Consider the following 22,795-nt stretch of genomic DNA (forward strand, 5'->3'; position numbering starts at 1 on the left):
GTGGCAGAGAGTTTATTGCCAGTTCTTCTCTTCCGTTCTACGCCCTTGATTTGAGTACTGGCAGTAAATGTAAAATTAGAAGCATTTAATATGTATTTCTCTTTTGACGTTCATAAGTGTACATTGTGTTACCTATATGAATAAATGATTTTGGCTTTGGAAAATATAGATATCGCATTATCTGAGCACCACACGGTTCAGTTTAAAAGCCTTCAACTTCAGTTACACAGATGGTTTAAATAAAACAACGTTTAAAAACAAAATAAACTATAATATAACTTTAACATTATCTACGTTAGGTTATTTCATAACGATATCTAACTGTTACATAGGAAATAGAATTATCTGTTTAGATTATAATCTATTTCAATAAATCACAAGTGACATTTGACTATCTATACAGTTTTAAAATTACTGCCCACTAAGAAAAAAGAAACATTGTTATAGTATTTATAATCTATTACTCAAGATAAGGTAAAAATTTTAGAAGTTTAATTTTATTTGATCTAGAATCTGATGGAACAATAAAATTAGATACGTAAACTATGATTTAACAAAATTTTTGTGGCTATAGTAAAATAGGTGTAATTAAAAACAATTCCTTTGCATTCTATTTAATTTGAGACTTATAGTAAAGGTATATAGAATTGTATCTCTTATATACATGATATACGAGTAAATCGTCATTTTGTGTGACATACGTAACATACTTTAAATTTAGCTAACGAACGTAAAGATCGAACCGATTGCTAATAGGCCGGCCATGCAATCGCGAGCCTTTGGTTAAAGTGGACGGAGCCAGTAAGCCCCCTGTTTTTTTGGTTAAAATACTATTAAATTTGATTTATAATATATAACTATATTTATAATCTTTTAATTTATTCATTAATTCTTACATAATGTGATGTTGCAACAATTTAAGCATATTAGAATTTTAAAAAAATGTATAGAGAACTAGGCGCTACACGGTCTAGGATTTCTAGAAGTTTCTCCACTTTGTCACTTCAAAGATTTAACTAAGGTAAAATTATAAGGTACAGATTTCTAAGCAAGGCCTTATACTAATCAACTCATTGTAACATTATAGAATTTTCTACTTTTTAGATAGTATTTTAAAGGGGAACTACACTACACTATGCTTTAGTTACATAACACGTTCTAGAGAATCAAAATTTTATCAATCGGCACTACTGTACTTTTGTATTTTCGTAGTAACAAATTTTTATTGTAGTTATCGTTAAGTCACTCAACCTAACTTACTTATAAATAATAGTCACCATTTCATTCTGCATTCAGTAATTCATAAAAATAAAGCAATCTACGGTGGGTTTCAGAGATTAATATTAAACAATCAGAAAGACAGGGCCAGTTCACCAATTCCACCCAGTGCGGCATCCAAAAAGTAACCATGATCGCCAATCTTCGCAAGAAGATGCCACTATAAGAGATTTCATAAAGTACGAGAAGTGATTCGAGATCCTCTCTAATCTCAGTGTTTTTAGTAAGTGATAATTTTCTTTTAAAACTATACGGTAGTTACTTGTCGGGGTCTTGAATCAAAATCGAGCACTAAAGTTCTTATAAGGAAGAATATTTTCTAAGTAATGTGCAGTAAGAGTACCAATGCGATGCTGCAATTAGGAAAAAATCCCTCCACACTGTGAAAGATTCTCCTTACTATAAACGCCCCAATAGCAATGGCCCCAAAGTAAGATAAAACGTCTAAATTTCATAATTCTTACTGACTTGATAACGCCTGCTTTAATTCTGTCATTTGACCACTCGAATGTTAATAGAAATCTAATTAATCATATGTATTGGGCGAATTGGATCCAGTATGTTGCATTTAGTACAGAGAAAAGAAGAGGGAAGAAAACTCGGGAAAACCGATCAATGTTGATAGCACGCAGTTTCGCTTTGGCCGCTTCAGCTGGTTCCTGAAATATTATTAAAAAATTAATAAATTACAAAGTTCCATTTATTCTACCTAGTACCAAGTTTGTTTAAACGGACTTAATTAATGACCCAAAAACTAGTACTAACCCTTTTCTACTGGGCAATGTGGTGAAACAGAACAAAAGTGTAAAAAGAGAAGAAAATACGAGCAGAACTATTATATCATCGAAATAAGGGACTTCTATAAGTAAGAGAAGAGTCGTCCGCTAGCTATCAATGTATAAAAATCTCCTAATATTAAGTGTGAAACTTAACTTAACCGCTAAAGCACAGAGTATCTTTCCCTAAATAGAGACTGTAAGTAGTGTTATTGGACACTTCTTATTAATTCTAGATTGTATTTTTTTTATAAAATTGGAGACAAACGGGCAGGAGGCTAACCCTATGACACTCACATTGCCAGAACGCTCGGAAGTGCGTTGCCGGGCTTTTGAGAATTGGTACGCTCTTTTCTTGAAGGACCCTAAGTCGAATTGGTTCGGAAATACTTGTGATCAGCTGGTTCCACATAGTGTTAGTGCGCGGTAAAAACTGCCTTGATAAATACTCAGTAATTGTTAAGTAGTAACTAAATTTCTTGTGGTATTTAAGAGCGAGGTTCTTTTAATTTATTTGATAACAGAAGTGTTCAGCGGAGTTTTATTATCGGACGACGAGGCAGAAATCGAAATTTCACCCGTATCACCTAGACCGTCGTTTCAACTGAGCGTTTTTTGAGTTTTGGTGCGCACCACCACTATTTAGAACCAGCTACCCACCGATGTACTTCCTAAACAATTCAACTTAGAGTCCTTCAAGAAAAGAGCGTACCAATTGCTAATTTCCTGAGCGGCCGTATCACTTAACATCAGGTGAGCCCCCATAAAAAAAAACTAAAAAAAAACATTTGTCAACTGTATAATTGTCAATCGTTTAATAACCCTCTTATCGTGTAACTTAATTCATTCTCAAACAATTAACTAATATTACACTCGACTGTTAGAAAAACGGATATTATCAAAGTACTGTACATTCTCGATTCATGCATATCATAAAGACTTTGACCCGTTGCATAATTTGTTCGCAATCAAAGGCATAGTCGGAAGTATGACTTTAGAGCAAATTCAACCCTTCCACAGTTCTTTGTGACATTTGCATTGTTCTTTGCTAGACTTTGAGAAGCATTCCAGTGTTTAAAAAGTTAAGTGTGAGAAAAATATTGTTATAAGTTTTGTTCAGAAATTAAATATCAAAAGTAAGGTATAAACCGGCAGGCTGTAATTCAAATTAAAGTGTTTTGCATTGTCTAATAGTATACGTTACCTTTGGTTTTCTCCCGCCGTCATCAAGTATGATGTTGACCAGACAATACTCCATCAGTGCCATGAACACAAAACTGAAAAGAATGAACAATTATTAAAATAAATACCACAAATTCAGGTAATAATGTGGGAAAAAAGAAATAGTCGGTTTACGGAACATACGTATAGTTTAACGTGACACATTCATAACAAAACATTGATGAAATGATTGCATACTTTTATGATTAAAATGGAATCATATTTATTGAATTATCACTATTTTGTATGGATACAAAGAAGAAGTGAACCCTCGGACACATCGAGTGGAAGAGAGATAACGGGACAATGCTCTTGCTTTTTCGTGTGTGTAGCCAGCGTTCGTCGATTTATTAGACTTTGTCACGTCAAAAACGAATAAATGTTTAAGTGAGGGTATAGATATATTCTGGAGTAATTATAACTATTTTTTTGTTAATATGACGTCAGACTTGACAACAATCACTTAAATGTTCGCGATAAAAACAAGAGTGTGGGAAAAAATGCTCAAGATAGTGTGTATCTTTTGTTAAGATGGATGAATGTTTCAAGGAATAAATAAGGCTTAATTATTATTATTCTCGAATACGTTAGACTCTTAATAGAAAGATTATTATACAAATGTCCTTATTCGTAGAAAAAACCATAAATAATATTAAGACAAAGGGAATGGACTACTGTCGAAGTAGATATGGGGAGAAATTGGCTATGCAAAAAATTTATCTGGAAATGTATAGTAAAAACCAAAAACCCTTCCTGTATAGCAATCAAGGCTTATAATAATTAATTACATCATCAATATATTAATTTAATTAATGAATAAAATATGATGTAGTGATAAAATAATATTAGAATTGACTATTATGATATGATTCATATGTAACTACTAAAAAAAATGCTACCTTTTAAAGTTATTATTGCAATCTCTATTGAGACCCTAGAAATAAAAACTTTACGTGCCCATATACTTACACAGTACATACGGACATAAAAGCATCAACAGCTTTTAAATACGACACCGGCGGAAGCTGGGACTGAACTTTCCCGTGCTGAGTGGAAAGTGTTAGCAATGAGGTCACGCCGAGTGTCACACGCGCGGGCGCAGCGTCCGGCTTAATCCAGAAAGACACCCACTGGAAGAAGAAATTCATAATTAAAAAAATTTATTGCACCAACCAAAAGACGAGGTCAGACTCTCTTTTAGCATGGTAGCCATAATTCCGCCTGTTGCACTTAGCCTTAAAGTTGATTTCTATTTGTTGTAAAGTTGATTATTTATTTTTGAGCCTACGACAATTGCTTGAAACTACTTGAAACAAAAAAATAATGTATATATATTTATTTAATAGGAACTTAATTTTGTTTTGGATGATTGTAAAAATGAATGTATAAATTCGTATATTTAAACAAACTACTCCAATTTGATGTCCCTAATTTATTAAATAAACACGTTTTTATTTATATTCTTAGATTATAAAGTACATAATGGTGCAACATTCTGCCCAAGCAACAATTTAAATATTTTATATGCTACCTTGGCGACTTCTTTTGTTTTACATACTTAATATATTTCTAGTGGCTTGCTTCAACTTTGTAATAGAGCTTAAATATGAATTATATTATCTTATAAACACGATGTTATACAATTTTTTTTACAAATTTTGCTAACGCCCAGCTCACTGATACTTTGCTTCATCAAATAAAAAAATAAAATGATGGGTTTGAGGAAGAAATTGTTAACGAAACACAGGAAGTAAATTTGCGAAAACAATGAAAAACTGAATTAAAAATTTTATATTTTATAAATTGCGCGCTGTGGGACGTGAGCCGCACGTTGGAAACTATCTTGCTTAAAAGGGCATCAAAATATATATATATATATGTCACCGTAAAATTGTAAAAACCGTTAGATTGTAATCTATCTCGCGAGATTATAAACTGTCGAAAGATTGTGAACCTCAACGAACTGCTTACAAATACACGTATTATTATTCGGTAGTTATATGAAATTGTTGGGAAGTAAAATTAATCTGTAATTGACCAAAGAAGTTTGAATGATAACTAAGTTAGTGTAGTACAATCTGCCGAATAATGATACGTTAAATTGTAAGCAGTACGCTGAGGTTCACAATCTTTCGACAGTTTATAATCTCGCGAGATAGATTACAATCTAACGGTGTTTACAATTTTACGTTAACATATATATAAATTTTGTGGCAACACCTTTTAACTGAATACGGTTTTAAAGTAAGGAAGATATCGTTGCTATGTTAATATCAATTTAGCTAGTAATAAATAATGTTCATAATTATAGGTAGATTTTTTATAAATAGATAACTTACGGACATTATCACGATGAGACAAGTTGGTATATAGGTGTTGAAGAGGTGGTAACCCAGGCGACGTTTCAGTTTGAAGATCACTTCTAGGCATGTAAAGTTACCTATAAAATAAAATTTAGTTTAGAAGCTATTCGTGTGTATTGAGCTGGAGGCTAAGCAAGAGATTTCCAAAGGGGAAATGCATTTTTCTCCGGCTTTGCTTCGTACATTTTTTAAAGATTTTTCTCCTTCAGTTTAAAAAAAAAAACAAAATTTTCACTAACGATTCAGTAGTTAATATATTACTAACAATCTTTAACAACATCTTCTCAGACTGTCCTATGTTAAAACGGAATGTATTCATATTGTGCAACAATATTTAAATTATAAAATGTAATTGATATGTAGAAATTATTGTCAAGTACTGTTGTGTCTAACATGTCGAATGGAAGAGACTTGCCCACACAGGGAATCTAGGGGCTAGTGCACTTTCTTTTTAACTAAACATCTTAGTTTATTATGTTAAAGTTAATTAATTAAAATAAAAACCATAGTATTTTAAATATTAACAATCAATACGGTAGAGGAAAACATCGCAAGGATCTTGTCAATTGCTTGATCAAAAACATAGATTTATTGTTTCTGTCCATGAATTACGTGTATGTAATAAAATCTGTTTATTTAATAGTCATTGTTCTAGATATTCAACAATTAAAATCAATAATTTAATCTAATCTACGAAACAATCGTAAAATCAACATAATCTAGAACAAACATTTGTGGCCCATTTTTCGCGAAGTAATCTTAAGATAACGAAATTGCTTATCCACTTCGCTTAATTAATGTCAAATACTCTAATAACCCATAAAAGAGCAATTAGCTTAGTGTTTAAGACGCTGATTCTAAGCCGCGGTCGCGGATTCGATCCCTGTATACAATGGATGTTTTGTCCTACGTGTGGTAACTGGCAGTGAGGAAACCGTACACCTTTACCTCAAAATCGTGGACGTATAGGCACACAGTTACTTATTATTATTATTAAGCCTTTATTGCTGACACCCAGTATACAATATATGTAAATTTGTTTTAATACATCAGATGTGCCGGTTATCATTGTGTCTTGGACACATAGGCGTCTTCCAGCTGCTTTCATTCTTTTCTATTCTTCTTAGTTCGCTTAATCCTAGTATGTCCCAATTTAATTTGAAAGGGATAACTCTAGTTCGGTATGTTTTTCGTGACACTGAGTTGCGTGTAAAAAAAAACACGTTGTACTGTAAATCTCCTCGTTTCGGTTTAAAAAAATCCTCCTTAGGTCTGGGCCTCAGATTTCTGTAACTGATTCATGGTCATTTGTCAATCGAATAGGCATAAGTAGGTGATCAGCCTCCACACACACGCCGTCGACTTTTTGGGACTAAGGCAAGCGTTTCGATGTCAAGTCACGATGTTTTCACTCACCGTTCGAGCGAATGTTTAATGCGCACATAGGCAAAAAGACCAGTGATGCACAGGCGGGGATCGAACTTACGATCTCAAGGATGAGAGACGCACGCTGAAGCCACTAGGAGAACACTGCTCTTATACCTACCTATATATCGCCTGTAAAAATTCGCCTATTAGATTGACAAATAATCGTGAAACAAATACAGAAAACTGAGGCCCTGACCTAAAAAGGTTGTAGCGCCACTGATTTATTTATTTTCTATAGGTATGAGAGTCGTGCAATATTTATATGACAAACAATATTTTGACATCAGGTATGACAATTTTTTTACATCTACATCATATCCTACCAGTAGAGTAGACTTGCGTGCAATCAGCTGTCCTATTCTGCACCAGCTCTAGTTGGGGCAGTTCTATGTTCTCATCCACCACCAGCGGTACTTCGGGGTCCCATTGAAATATCATGTCGTCTGTTGTATGGGACACTGAAAAAAATTCAATTATATTTCTATTTTGATTGACAACTATATTGTATAAACGTATGCCCGATTTCACACAGGCACCATATTATAATGTCTGTATAGACATAAAGAAGCTTCAAAACTGCGTAGTCATTTTTGAGTTTATCGAGACAAGAAAGACAACCTTGTTTGATAACCTAGAATGTCTAAAACAACTTCGATACGTTCAGTATTGTAACAAAAGCAATATATTAATAGACCTCCATCCCCCTAAAGGGGAGTGGAACTTAGATTCAGGGCATACATGAATAATTAAAATGTACAAATTTAAATATTAATAACGTGGTAATTTATGCACGCGAATTAATCGGCAAATTTTCTAAGTAAGCAAAATTATAATGGCTGTTTGAGCGAATTCTTTAGTGATTTAATATTAGGTCAATTGGAAAAAAGTGCTGACTGTGAGATTAAAATATAAAATCGATATTCTCAGTCTAAAATTAAAACGCTAATTGTACTCAGAGTCGACTCCAATCTTGGACAAGATAAACTCTAAACTAGACACTAGGTATAGTACTGTAAGGTTGTAATACATATCAAGTGGTGTTATTTATGTTAACTATTTTGTATTACGTTATTTAACATAAGTAATTTAGAAATCAGTTTAAGTGGAAATCTTCACCTACATAATATATTTATCGATCATAACTCTCGACTCTCATCCCTGATGTCGTAGGTTCGAACCCCGGCTGTGCACCAATGGACTTTCTTTGTGCGCATTTAACATTAGCTCGAACCATTGATATATAAAAAACCCAAGATGCACAATCAACGTCTAAAAAACGTCCTCAAAAAATGAGCGCAACATTCTAAATTGTGCGCTAATTTCAAATAGTCTCGCGTCTAATAAGTGGAGTCGATGTTATTTATTTGTGTTTTTTTTTATAAATAAATTTATGTACTTTTGAACTTTTTTGTGTGTAGTTTTTGACAAATATATTTACGCTATATAAAGTGGTCAGGAGGTAGCCAATTTAACATTTTTTTTTAATTTAAAGAAAAAACTTTTTAACCGGATTAAAGTTATGTATTATTATAAATTTCCAACTATTTAACATCCAACACCTTTTGTCTTTAGTCACCGTGACCACGCACGCTGTAAAGCACCCGAAAAGTCGGATAAATTTAAAATTATGTTAAATAGTTGTAAATAAAAAAGTCATGTTCAACTCCACTCAATACCTTGTCCTTCAGACCACGGTCGGTCGTAAAATTTTATTGCTTTAAGTACGTATACACTGCGTTGTAATAACAACTTTAAGCAATTCGCGTAAGGTTGAGTTTGCAATAATATATGCTTGTAACATATACTGTTATAGACATACTGTTATAGAAAGGGACAGAAGTGTTTCGGGACACTTTCGAGCGTTACTTTTATTCGAGACTGTGCATCTTGGGTTTTTTGTATATCAATGGCTCGAACGCATATCGTAGTGAGGAAACCGGCTTGCCTTAGACCCAAAAAGTCCACGGCGTGTGTCAGGCACAGGCTGATCACCTAATTACATATTTATTATTATAAAACTTATTACGTAAGGCTGCAGTGTAAACACGATTTTTCTTTAAGTCGTGATTTCTTATGATTTTGACATACGGGATTCATATATTTCCTAGTTTCGTTCGTTCGAGTTGTATTTCTCAATGTTGACAATCGGCTCTTGTGTGCGATAAGTATTGCAATAAAGCGAGAAAATGTTGCCAGCATTAAAAGTACACTGCCACAGGAATAAAAAAAATAATTTAGTTATCGATTTATTTATTTTTAACTAATATTACTTTGTAGGCTAAGAATATTGTATCTAATCTTATATATTAAGATTATTTGAGTGTTTTAAGAGAAACAAATAGTTATTAATGACAATTCAAACAGACTATTGTCTTAGCAAGCTCAGAAATAATAGCGATTCTGACCGTAAAAACAGTTCAATCCCTGTTCTGTAAACACTCCGATTTCTCATCATTATTTGACCTAAATCAACGTTATTTTGCTTTTAAACGCAAATAAAGAAATGGAAACAGTAATCCCAGGTTACAATTGGTGTTTACACTAGAATCACTTTTCCGTTATTCAAACATAACCCTTTTTGGAACCGCTCACCGATGAGCAGCGTCAGAAAGCAGTCGAACTGGTCAAGTCGGTAGATAAGTTTTTTAAGGAAGTGAATAATCCTAATAGTTCCGTTTATCTTAATTTTTTTATTCCAAGGGGCTGTTCAAGTATTTCGTGAGCGCTATAGGGGCTCCCCCCTTAGGTTAGGGAGGGTCTTTGCTTTTCTTATTTGCTGTTTCATTCATTCGTCAACATTAATTATTTCCTTTTTTACACATATTACCCACACATTGTCTATGCTTGAAAACGAAATGCATTTTCGAGGATTCCTACAAAAAATTAATACGTTTATGTTCTATTATTTTTGGGAGCTTTGCTTACTTTTTCTGACAAGAGGAGGGGGTGATAAATTGCAGTAAATCTGGCCCATTATTACCAGCCTCGCTAACCCATTGAACACATAGTTAATAAAATCATAATTGTTCTAAAATAGATGTTGTCTATGAACCGTGTCGTATCTCTTTTAATCTATGGCATCTCCGATATTTATAGCGCAGACGTAGACTAGACTATTCTTTAGTCTGTGCCATTACAACGTGCTTTTTGTTTTCAAACGTCATACGTTGTTTGATAGGACCTATTTAGGTCAAAAGCATTTGACTGTAGATCTGAGGTCATACGATGAATCGTGTAGCTTTTTAAAACAGGCAAACGAGCAGGCAGGGCTTAAAATAAAGTGCTCGCCGTATTACGTAACGCAATTTTTGGACATTCCTGCCCCCCCCCCCCCTCATGTAACGCGCCGTAACGTTTTGCCGTACCAAATATTAAAACGTATCGTGACCGTGATCGTGTAAAATACTGGAAAGTAGAAAATAATATTAAAATGAACGCGTAATTCAAAACCCATCACCTGCAATCCTGGTGAATGTCATGAAAGTGGAAGAAGATGAGGACCATGGCCTCGGCCTACTCCTTGGGGAAAAAACCGTAAATAAAATAAATACGCTCTAGGCTTATTGCTTCGGAAATACTTCTATAGTCTATGGTTTACAAATTGCAGGTCAAATTCGAACTTATTAGGTTTTACAGTGACATCATTCACAGCTGAATGGTTATGTGATCGTTAATTGGCCTGCTTTTAAATAGTTCAAGATACGAATTATCAGGGCAATTCAACTATAGAATTTCATTATTCAGCTAAGATGTGGTAGCCCCGTATTTAAATTGAAGATATTTTGAATATTTATCTAAAAGCTTAAAATAGTGTCCTATAAAAGCCATTTGAATAGATGTGAAAAGGTACGTCCGAAAACCGTGTTTTTTATAACCTCGAATAAAGCAGACTTCAAAAATTTCATAATTATACAAAATTAAAGAAAAAAGTTAAATAAAAGAACTAGGGTCATCATTAGTCAAACATCGGCATCTAATTAAAAAATTCTAATTAAAAAAACCAAACCAAAATAACTGAAGCACCTCACCTATTTATGGAGTTCTTTCAACACGACATTAAGCTTCAATCACGGCTCTTGACTGATCTTCACGATAAAAATGAGCTGACATCAGAGGCTGAACGGCATTGAGGACCCTTGCCCTACATACCGAATACTCAAGGAATCAATTTTGTATCGCCGACAAAATTTACCTACATTTCCACCACTTGTGCGTATAAGCACCTATTGTATCCTGGGGTTGCTGTTTCCATTTGTCTATTTTCGTTTTAAATAACGTTGAAATAGGTCAAATCATGAGGAGTATTTCGAAAATGTAAGCAGAAATCGGATTGCTTACAGGTTTTTTAATGCGTTTAGCTAAGACAGGGACGACGTTCAGATGCGAGGTTACGTAACTTCAAGAACTGAGTTATTATCTAGCAAAGAGTCCTTTAAGGGAAAAAAAAAATCAGTGCCACTACAACCTCTTTTTAGGTCTTGGCCTCAGATTTCTGAATCTGTTTCATGATAATTTTTAAATCTAATAGGCAAGTAAGTCCAGGTCTCCAGTGCCTGACACACGCCGTCGATTTTTTTGGGTCTAAGACATGTCGGTTTCCTCACGATGTTTTCCTTCACCGAGCGAATGTTAAATGCGCACATAGAAAAAAGTCCATTGGTGCACAGCCGGGGATCCTATCTACGACCTCAAGTATGAGAGTCGCACGCTGAAGCCACTAGGCCAACACTGCCTTTAAGAAATATTTATGATAATTACATGATAGGAAATTTAAATCATAGAAATCAGAATCGCTATTACTTAGTTGTGTTCAAACAATAGTCTGTTTGCATAGTCATTGATGAAACTATTGGTTAATAAAAACTCCAATAATCATAATATCAAAGTTAAGTTACTACTATAGTAATAATATTTGTTTTATGCCAAGGTTTTTTTTTATTGATAAAAAGCTTGCCAACGCTCGGCACACTGATAAATTTGGTAAAAAAAAACACAAAATACAATTTTTAATGTGACAAGCACTTAAAGGCAAGACATGACACACATGTAGAGATCATACAAATATCAATCAAAAGACTTATTAAACAAAACAAACATAACAAAAAAAAATTACAAAAAACTAAACAAAAATCGATTTTATAGTGTTTGGAGAGCAACTATGGATATCCAGACCTAGCTCGTTTATCAGAATGCTTAATCTGGACATCGGTGAGCTTTGAACAAAACGCGTTCTACGGAAAGGAGGGACAAATGGAATAATGGGAAGCCTGAGGTATCGAGAGGGTACACGAAACTTAAATTTAGATAGAAGGTTCGGGCAATCAATCTGATTATTAAATATCTTAACTGCAAAGAAGAAATGGTTACGACAAATATCATGGGGTCAGAAGCGTCTTTTTCCCGTGGGTAGTAGCGGATGCTTATAAGGATCTGGGTTACAGAGATATGCTACAGAAATAATACTTGTTCATGAAGCATACCTTCCATTGTTGTATGAAATCGCAGTCACATTTTTTTAAAAGCAGTATAAATGTCACTACAAGGTCTTTTTGACCCGATCTTTGACCTAATTATTTTTCCGTCGAATTGAGATTCATTAGCAGTGTTCATTACTGCGGCATATTTTTATAGTGCATTTCAAATAATTCACATTAAAGTAAGTTCTTTAAAATACATATTCATTTTCAATTAGATCATTAAACCGCTTTCTGGGTTGATTCTGATGAAAATTCGTTTTCACATTTTTCCAAACAATATTTACTGCTATTAATAATAATTATTGACTATTTTTTTTTATAAAAAATGTCGGACAATAAAGAATTTGCAATAGTCTAGTCTAATGATATTACATCTAGGCACTTATCTTCATGCGCTTTTACTTCGCGCCACGCGCCGCCATATATTTTCCATCATGTTTATGAATAGGTAAAATTTTAAAGTTTATACCAAAACAATACAACAACAATATTTTTATTATTACTTTAAACTTTTGCATATTATCTTGGCTCTTTATGTAAGGACAGTATCGCTGACGAATACATTCACAGGCTAACGTAATCAAAACTACATCTGTTTTCCATAAAAAAGTGTTTCGTGTATGTTTTTAAATTTACTTGAATTTAATAGAGAAAAGACGATGGCAAGCGGCCGGATGGGATATCGTTGATCTTTGGAAGTTGGGACGGGCTTCGGTATGGGATGCTCCTTGTGGGGACACGTCTGCCCGGTCTCATCTCCCTCGGACAAGCAAAAAAGCTAGGACGGCCGCAGAGCATGCGGAAAATAATAAACGGCTCAAATAAGAGTATTTCCTCCGACTTCGATTTTTGTTCCCTTTGGAGTAGAGACTCTTGGGCCATGGGGTTCAACTGCATAGGCGCTAATTAAAGATTTAACTTGGCGCCTGGTAGATAGTACCGGCGAGCCAAGAGCTGGTGCTTTCCTAGCTCAAAGAATAAGTATAGCAATTTAGTGAGGAAATGCTGCCAGCGTTAAAGGCCTTTGTTTAAGAAAATTGTAAATACTGTATATTTGATTGTTATGATCGTTGGCCGTATTGCTAAGAAAGAACCGAATAGTATGGACAAGCTGGTAGGGAGCAGTGAGGGCAGGCGGGAAGGGTCGATCACCTACCCGTTGGACCAAATTAAGACAATTATGGTTCTCATCATCCCCAATGCCGAGACATGTCGACCTTTAGTAATGAAGATTGAAGACTGCGAAGAAGAAGAGTTTGTTTATGTAAGAGAATTCTTTTATTTTTGATACGTATACAAAAAAGTAGGAGTAATAAAATTGTTCTTTAATAGAAGGTAAAGTCCACGACTGTGTTGCATACAAATTACAGTATTCAATCAATTTGTTTAAGCAAAATCTCAAGGCTAGCGGTGAATGCAGAAAAAAATCATAATTAGTTCCTCATTAGTATATGCTGAGTCGCCGTTATTCAGGGTTGCCGCTTGAATAATGCAAGAGTTGTTGACCTAAGCTCAGGGCTGCCTCTAATTATTAAAATACGAGCTGATGCGCACGATTTCCGCATAATTGGGGTAAAATTGTGACCGATGCAACCCTTCTACCCTATATTGGGCACGTGGCACACTCATTTCTGCCTCTGTTTTGTTGTTGACCTGTGCCTGACAGATGACATGTCGGTTTATGATTACTAAGGATACAACGAGACTTAACAAATTCGTATCTAGGAAGAGGATTTATACTTCTATAAATAGCGCTTATATCATTACTCTGGATTTTAAACCTCTCCCGGCCGCTCTGGCTAAACACTTTCCCGAAAAGTTGTTAATTAGCACACATATCGATTGCCAAGACGGGGTTCCAACGCTCGGCTTTACCTACGATTGTACACTTATGAACTTATAAACACAATGTACACTTATGAACGTCTATAAAGAAATACATAATAAATGCTTTTAATTTTAGATTTACTGCCAGTTCTCAAATCAAGGGCGTTGAACGGAGGAGAAGAACTGGCAATAAACTCTCCTCCACTCTTTTTAATCGCCAAGTTTTTTTGTTTTACACAAACGTTGTGTAAAACAAAAAAACTTGGCGGAGGAAAAGGAGCTGCAACCATTACACCATGTTCCACATGACATATTAAGTAATTAATAGTTAATTACTAATAATAAAATAAATGAAAAACAAAGATTTGTCCTCTATCAGCAGTAATATTGAGGTATCTAGATTTAAATCTCGTAGTAGTTTTGTTCAAGGATTAAAGACCTACCGCCATATGCATTACCTACTGAGGGAATGCCAGTAGGAGTAACAAATAATACATCTTAAAATTATTTTCGCAAAAAATATTTAACTTGTTTAAAAGGTATTCCAGCATTGTGCAAAACACTTAAAAATAACAAGATACAAACACTTGGTCGTGTAATGGCGCGTCTAAACGGGCCATGTTTTGCTGCAATTGATGGCTGCACTGTTGGCCACTAATTGCCCGGCCATTACAAAAATATTTTAATGCAGCTGATGGCCGAACAATCTATGGCTGGGCAATGTGTTGCAATATGTCTGCAATAGTATGGCCCATGATGCAGACTCCTAAACGGGCCACACAAACCGGCAACAATGGCTGACGAAATCACACTTGTCGCAGCAGCTTATATTGTTTTAAAAAAGAAACAGAAAAAGAAGAGATTGTGGATTCGACCTTACTTAAATAGGCGTGAAACTGTAGACAATTTGAGTCTAGAAATAAGTCTTGATAATAAATTATTCAAGAACTAGAATGTCAAAGAATAAAGCACAAAACACTTCACTCAAAGCAAACGTCATGTCGCCTAGAAAAGGATACACTATGCCATAACAAAGGGAGTGACTGAAACAACAAGAGAACTGGCTGTGCAATATTGCAGTTGAATTCGATAGCCTAGCGATCGTCCGGCCACCCATCGGGGCAACATCGGCCATATGTGGCTATACAAAACATGTTTGGCTATATGGCCGGGACATTACTGCAATATTGCATAGTGTGGCTGCTATTGTTTGCAATGTTGCCGGCCACAGTGTTGCAGCCATCAATTGCAGCAAAACATGGCCCGTTTAGACGCGCCATAAAAATGGTTGTCTAGCAACAATATTTTTAACCTTATTCAAAGTGAAATAATCGGCTCAATATACTTTCATGGAAAATTTACAAAATATATATGTATATGTATAATATATATACGAAGTTAGTGTACGAATTACGAATTAGATTTTCGGACGTTAAAACGCTTTTAAGAGGCGCGCCAGTTTTATTCTTTGCAAATTTCACAAATTTTGGAATATCCATACCTTTCATTACAAAGATGTGACGGTGTATTAAAATATTCGCGTGAAAAATCACAAATGAAAAATAATATTTATTTGACTATATATACCGACTAAAAGGATACTTTCAAATTTATAATATACAACTTTAAAACAGTGATAAATGTGTTTAATTGCGGTACAGTGTTTTATTATTTTGTTACCTCTGAATTAATAAAACATTATTTTAGACCACACTATGAAATCAATAGTTTAAAATTTTGTGTCATTTTATCATAATGTGTGTTTGTTTTCCATTGAAATTATATTTATACTAATAAAAAATTGAGGCAAGGACTCTTTTTCAAACAATTTAAAAAAAGTAAGGCTCGAAAAACAAAAACAATTTTTTGTGTAAAACCCGTGTAAAATTGTAAACCCAACTCCACATTGTCTATTCCTAAACCTTACGTTACTATAGTCTATATCAAGTTCTATACTCTACATTCCGCATCAATAGACAACAGCTTTGCAGAGTATTTCAAAAACTCTACACACGAGATTTCTATTAATGTTTTAAATTTAAATTCACTTTTTTAAGAGATACTTGACATAGTGATCTAACGTTAGATTTTAAAATGAATTCCATAGATTTAATTCTAAGCAATGCAAGCGTATTAATTTGATTTGAAAAATATATAAACAGATTTTTCTTTTAAGCTATCATTCTCCTGTGTCAACTTTTGACATTAGTTTAGACCAGAGTTCCCCAAACTTTTTTATGTCGTAGACCCCTTGCCATGTTTTTCCGTGTTGGGTAGACCCCCTACTTACTGATATTGATTTCCTGTAAATTTCAAAATGTATTGCGACCACACAGCGAATACCAACATCCTACAACTTACACAATTTTATAAACATACCTATATAATATTTTTTTTACTTCATAGGTACTTTTATAAATAATGTGTATGTTTTGATATTATAAAATAGTATGATGTAAGCAAAAAAGGTATGTGTCATATGTCATATGTCAAAGGTATGTATACACTATCAGTGTATGTGTTGAGATCCACTATCGTGGACCTTTTCATTTCATGGATCCCCAAATTTTTTTTCGCTGACGTAGACCCCTTGCAGGTTGTCATAGACCCCTAGGGGTCGATATAGACCACTTTGGGAATCACTGGTTTAGACGAATACATATGAATATTATAAATATTGTGTGGCTACCAGCCAGTCCTCTAGCGAGTTTCCGTAACAGGAGAAAACTAGATAAGAATCCATTTACATATAAGGACCCGCACCAAGACTGTTTATATAGCTTAGTTGGAACCTGTAAAGCCGGTTCAAATCCTGGCGGAGAGAGTTGTTCGGATTAATACCTGCAGCTGAGTTTCATCATCGGACATCGACGCAGAATACGAAATTCCACCCGTATCAAGTCGACGTCCGTTTCACTGAGTGTTTTTAAGGCAGTTTTGCCGGACACCACTACTATCTACCAGCTATCCTCTAAAGTATTTCCGAACCAATTTGAGTTCCTTCAAGAAAATAATAGATCCAATTCCTTAAAGGCCGGCAACGTACTCGCGACCCTCTGGCGTTTGTCCATGCTCACTTAACACTAGATGAGCCACCTTTCCGTTTTCCCCTGTTCTATAAAAAGGAATCCCGGCGGAAAATAGTAAAAGTGAATATGTGGAACTTCGTTATTAACGAAATATTAAGTTTTTGGTTTATATTGCCTTTCAACCAGTACATTACTCGGATTACGCGTGTACAGTGTACTAATTTAGTCGTATTGTACTATATCTACTAACCGTAAAGAAAAATACTTTTACAAGCCGATGAATTCTCTGGTTACCTTTATGCAACGATTGTTCTTACAAACAAATCTGCAGGATTCAATATCGGTAAATATTAGTTAGAAAAAGCTTATTTCTTTTCATGCAACTACTGTCAAACCATACTTACAGCTCTCCATTTGCAGTTTACATTCTTGAGTATCGTGAGGGTAGATGAGGAAGTTCATAGCACAGGACAATTTCAGCGTCAGCTTCACCATGTACAAAATGCTTTTATCCTTATAAAGCCAGACATAGTGGTTTGGTATGGTCATGGTCTGGAAGGTAACAGACTTCGCGTTCTTAAAGAAGGAGTCTGGCCGCCACATGTGCTTCAGCCAGTCCACTTCTAACAGCCTGTAGAATATTTAAACATGAGTTTGTACAGAAAGAATATTTGTGAATAAACGTTAAGTAGTTTATGTTAGAAGCAGGGCCGATTTAGATGTCTGGAGGCCCTGGAGGCAACAAAAGAGTGATATCCCCCTGGTTCCAAATTAATTTTGAAACCAAGTAGATTCTTTTAGTATTTAGAAAACATATAAAAATATATCAAAAGAAAACTTGTCTACTAGTGTTTACTGGTTGGAATTTAAAACATTTTATTCCGGAGGCCCCTGTAGCTCCGGTTGCCCTCCCCTAAATCCAGGTATGTTGAGAAGCTTTCGTTCGTTCGTTTAGACAGTTTTAAGGTACCAAAAGCACATGATAAAAACCTGATTTCGTCCTATATAAACTTTCCTGATTCAAAGTTCAAACTCAATTTTTTCTCTGATAAGGACAAAAGAGTCAGCTTTTAATATATTTTTTATTTATTTGAAAATCACTAGCATATTTAGTTTATATAAGATAAGAAGAGACGAGAAGAGTGGCTTGAGCATGGGCCTCTCAACCCTGAGGAAGGAAAAACATCAGGAAGAAATCAGCGTTAGACCCAAAGATCGACAGTGTTGTCATCACCTTGCCAATTACAAAATCAAATGATCATGTAACAGATACATCTAAGGTAGGGCTAGGCTAGGTTTTAGCGCCATTGGTCTTCTAGATAAAAAAATATAACTAAAAATAACCTCTTAAGGTTAAGGCCTCAGATTTCTGTATCTGTTTCATGATCATTTGTCAATCTAATAGGCAAGTAGATGATCAGCCTGCTGTTTGGTCAATACAGTTACCTCAGAATACATAGAAAGAAAGTGCATTGGTGCACAGACATCGAACCTACGACCTCAGGGATGAAAGTCACACGCTTGAGCCACTATCTATCACTGCTCTTCTTCGTATATTAAGTATTAGCTTTACACAACTTACCTATATTCTGTTGTCATGTTTTCAGGTAGTCTTAGACGAAAGTCTTTCCATGTTTGGGCAAAAAATATATCAGCAGCGTATGTCTGAAACACAATATTTACAAATAGTATTACCAATCTAGGATACTGAGGGCTTTGGTTAGAATATTATAGACAACTAGCTGATCCGGCAAACGTCGTTTTGCCATGTATATAAATAGGGGTTGATCGTATAGGGGTAAAAATTAGGGGTTGTATATGTTTTTATGCTGTATCATAAAAAAATAAAATTAATCTAAAAATAAAAAAATAATAATTTAGGGGTGAACTTATACTGGACTACTGGATTAAAAATAAATGTCAGATTCTCAGACATACCCAAATATGCACACAAAATTTCATGAGAATCGGTCAAGCCGTTTCGGAGGAGTTTAACTACAAACACCGCGACACGATAATTTTATATATTAGATAAAGATATAGGAAATAAATATAACCTAAGAAACTCAATAATACAAATGTTCATTGTGTAACAATATTTAAAATCTATCTAGAAGTAAGTTTATTTGTTGCCAACATTTATTATTATTATATTTATTATACCGCCGGAGGAGACATCCAGGAAAAAAATGTGGGAACAAAAGCGATTGTCTGACGACATAGTTAAGGTTCCAGGGGGATATAGTTGGAAGAAGCTAAGAGCAGATCCAAATGGAAAGTTCTGGAGCCTTTAACCAAAAGGGATCTATACTGCAGAACACAAAGAAAAAGAAATAACAATAACTAACGTAGATTAAAAGTATAATAAAAAAACTAACTATAAATCTAGAAGGTATTTTTTTTAAATTGAAATAAATGATTTGACTTTGTCTTTTTGACTTAGAACGTCCATTTTATATGTAATTTTTAACAGTATGGAATTAAAGTGGATTTATTTTTATTCTATCACTATAAAGCTATTACTGATACGATAGCTATACACAATAATACCTACACATATAATTCTACAATTAAAAAATAATTGAAAATATAGATGAATAATACCTAGTTCTTATTACTAGCTTAAAAGGAAAATTAAGAATATGCATAGCGCTAAATTACCTGTATTATAAGCACACCCCACATACACACCCTCACCTACCTACCCTCACTTTCACACCATCACACAACACAGCCAAATTAGGTTATTACGTATTTAATATTTTTAATGGTTTTTTGCTTTCTTAAATTTTTTAAACTTTTTGTATTAGTATTCCATTTTTGAATACATGTTTAGTTTAATTGTTTTTATAGTAATCTAATGAACACGCATTTGAATTGAAGAGAGAGATTTATCGGAAACTCAATTTAGGTAGAATAGTAATCTAAATATATAATACGTATGATTTATAATTTAAATTAATAAATAAAAATATAAACAAGTGTCTATAGTTTGGTTTCTGCGGCAGTGTACCTTAAATGCTAGCATTTCCTCGCTGTATTGCGATACTTATTCGTTGAGCGAGTAAAGCACCAGCTCTGGGGTCACCGGTACTATCTACCAGGCGCCAACTTAAATCTTTAATTAGCGCCTGTGCACTTGAGCCCCAATTGTCTCTCTGATTGGACTTACTCTTGTTTTTTTTTTATAGAACGGGGGGCAAACGGGCAGGAGGCTCACCCGATGTTAAGTGATACCGCCGCCCATGGACACTCTCAATGCCAGAGGGCTCGCGAGTGCGTTGCCGGCCTTTTAAGAATTGGTACGCTCTTTTCTTGAAGGACCCTAAGTCGAATTGGTTCGGAAAAACTTCAGTGGGCAGCTGGTAGGTACCACATAGTGGTGGTGCGCGGCAAAAACTGCCTTAAAAACGCTCAGTTTTTTTTGTTCTAAATGATTTATGTGAGCTGTATGATAACGAATTAAATAACTACAAATAAACAATTTTTTCGTAAACATACAAAAGAATTTGTAATATTTTATTATGTTGCTTCATTATGTTTGTCTGGAAACGATGCTTGTCAACGATTTGACCGCTCGTTGGGATCAGCTGTCCGTACTTACCAATCCGAAACAATGTTTTGTCGTGACTCAAACCCAAGGCCTCCGACTTACCCGTACTGCCAATATACTTTATTTTTGTTAACCTAATCCTGAATTGAAATGTATTCCATAAACTCCGAATTATTTGTTATAATTATATTTATAATTGTTATTGAAAACACTGGCAAAAAATATCATATCCAATTATTAATATTTTCACAAAATTTCTCACTAAATTTGCACTCGGCATACGCCTTGAAAAACATTTAAATACATTTTGCAACTAAATAGGTTTATAGGTTAACTGGGTACTTTTAAAAAAAGCCACTCAAAAGCGCTTTAGTAAAAACCTGTATTTACACTAAATATTTGGTTGAATGCTTCATTTCGTGGTATTTAATGCTTCATTCATTGAAATCTATGGTGTTAGCTGATTGACGTTAAATAGTCTTAGTTCTATAAAAATATTTCTGTCCATCTTGTTTTATATTATTAATCAACACGGTGGCTTTCGGTCAGACAAATAGTTAAACGTTTTCGACGCTGCTTTACTTAAATCAAAACGCTAGCGAGTTGATTGAATATCGATGTTTAATTAAATGTCCAGAGATTCAATTAACTCTCTGATTTAATTACTTTACTGCGACATATATAAGACAATATAGACAGATGCCACTGCAACGGACATTCTTTTAGTTGTCTTTGAAATCTCGGGCAGCGAAGGCCCTAATTATTAAAGCTGGCAGAAAGTACCAGAGATATAAGAGCTGCTATTCTCACAACTGTTTTTGAGTATACTTTGATATTAGGGATTTTCTAACGACACCTATAATCTTCAGCTGCAGCAGAACGATGACATACCTAAATTCCGTTAACCAAGGTTTTTCCGACCGCTAAGAATATTTATATAACCTCTTGACTTTTTCTAATGGGGTCTTAGGTCAGTCAGCTGTTCGATTGGTCGAGGTTCCATTTTTTAAGTTGTGAGGAAGACATCCTTATTCCACAAATTACTAGTAGCGTTGTACCAATTTTTTAAAAAGAAGGTTGTAGGTTTTTGAAGTGAAACTTCTTTAGGTGCATGAGGGTAAAAATTTTACGGAGCGTCACGAAGATGTCCAGCGTTTTTGCCGAAGAAATGGGAGAGAGCGATTGAGCCCGATTGAGAGAGAATAAGAAGGGATACCTTATAGAAATTCTTTATTATTAATAAGTAGTTTATGCAAAATAATTTATTGAAATCTCGAATTGTAGATTAAAATGCCACGTGTTTTTATTATCGAAGAATTTTAATGACAATTAAATTCATTACGTTCCTAACATATCTTCCTTTTTTCCTCCCTCTATGACTCGGAAATCTAAAGTTTTAGATTTGTATAAATATGAACAAGACTTAAAAATTAGTTTGCCAAAGAAGTTTCACTTCTGACATGTGTACTTTGTACGCATGCGCTTTTTTTATAGTAGGGTCTCGTAGCCTTGCTGTCTTATTAGGCGACTGCATTGCTGGAATCGGGTTCGAGACCCGGTCGGAACGCAATTTTATTTATTTGGCCTTTAACGTGCGCCTCTCATCCCTAAATTCGTGGGTTCGAACCAGCTTTGCACCACTTTCTCTCTATGGTTTTCTTTACTTACTTAACTGCTATAGTGTCCGTCTATTATCTATTCTATTTCCTACTTGGGTATACGTAACAGAATATTATTTATTAATTAAAAGTGTAATAATGATTAGCAGTTAAATTCCCTAAGCACATAGCTCTATTTAGTTTGCCTTGAGCTGCCCTAGTTTTACTGTTATTTTTCAGCGCCA

The 22,795-nt window shown here is 34.5% G+C and overlaps 1 protein-coding gene across 1 annotated transcript in view; it reads right to left on the reverse strand.

Moving 5' to 3' along the window:
• Positions 1-250: 250 nt before the first annotated feature.
• Positions 251-22,795, reverse strand: part of LOC125059355 (glycine receptor subunit alpha-2-like) — a 29,676-nt gene continuing 7,131 nt past the window's right edge. The window contains exons 3-9 of the mRNA XM_047663749.1: positions 18,982-19,064; positions 17,804-18,030; positions 7,390-7,524; positions 5,615-5,715; positions 4,245-4,405; positions 3,259-3,331; positions 251-1,937 (exon numbers count right to left, since the gene is read on the reverse strand). Coding sequence (XP_047519705.1) covers positions 1,809-1,937; positions 3,259-3,331; positions 4,245-4,405; positions 5,615-5,715; positions 7,390-7,524; positions 17,804-18,030; positions 18,982-19,064 — 909 coding nt within the window. The 3' untranslated portion in view covers positions 251-1,808. The remainder of the gene's footprint in view (positions 1,938-3,258; positions 3,332-4,244; positions 4,406-5,614; positions 5,716-7,389; positions 7,525-17,803; positions 18,031-18,981; positions 19,065-22,795) is intronic.

Source organism: Pieris napi, chromosome 19, assembly GCF_905475465.1.
Source record: "Pieris napi chromosome 19, ilPieNapi1.2, whole genome shotgun sequence".
Taxonomy (NCBI): Eukaryota; Metazoa; Arthropoda; class Insecta; order Lepidoptera; family Pieridae; genus Pieris; species Pieris napi.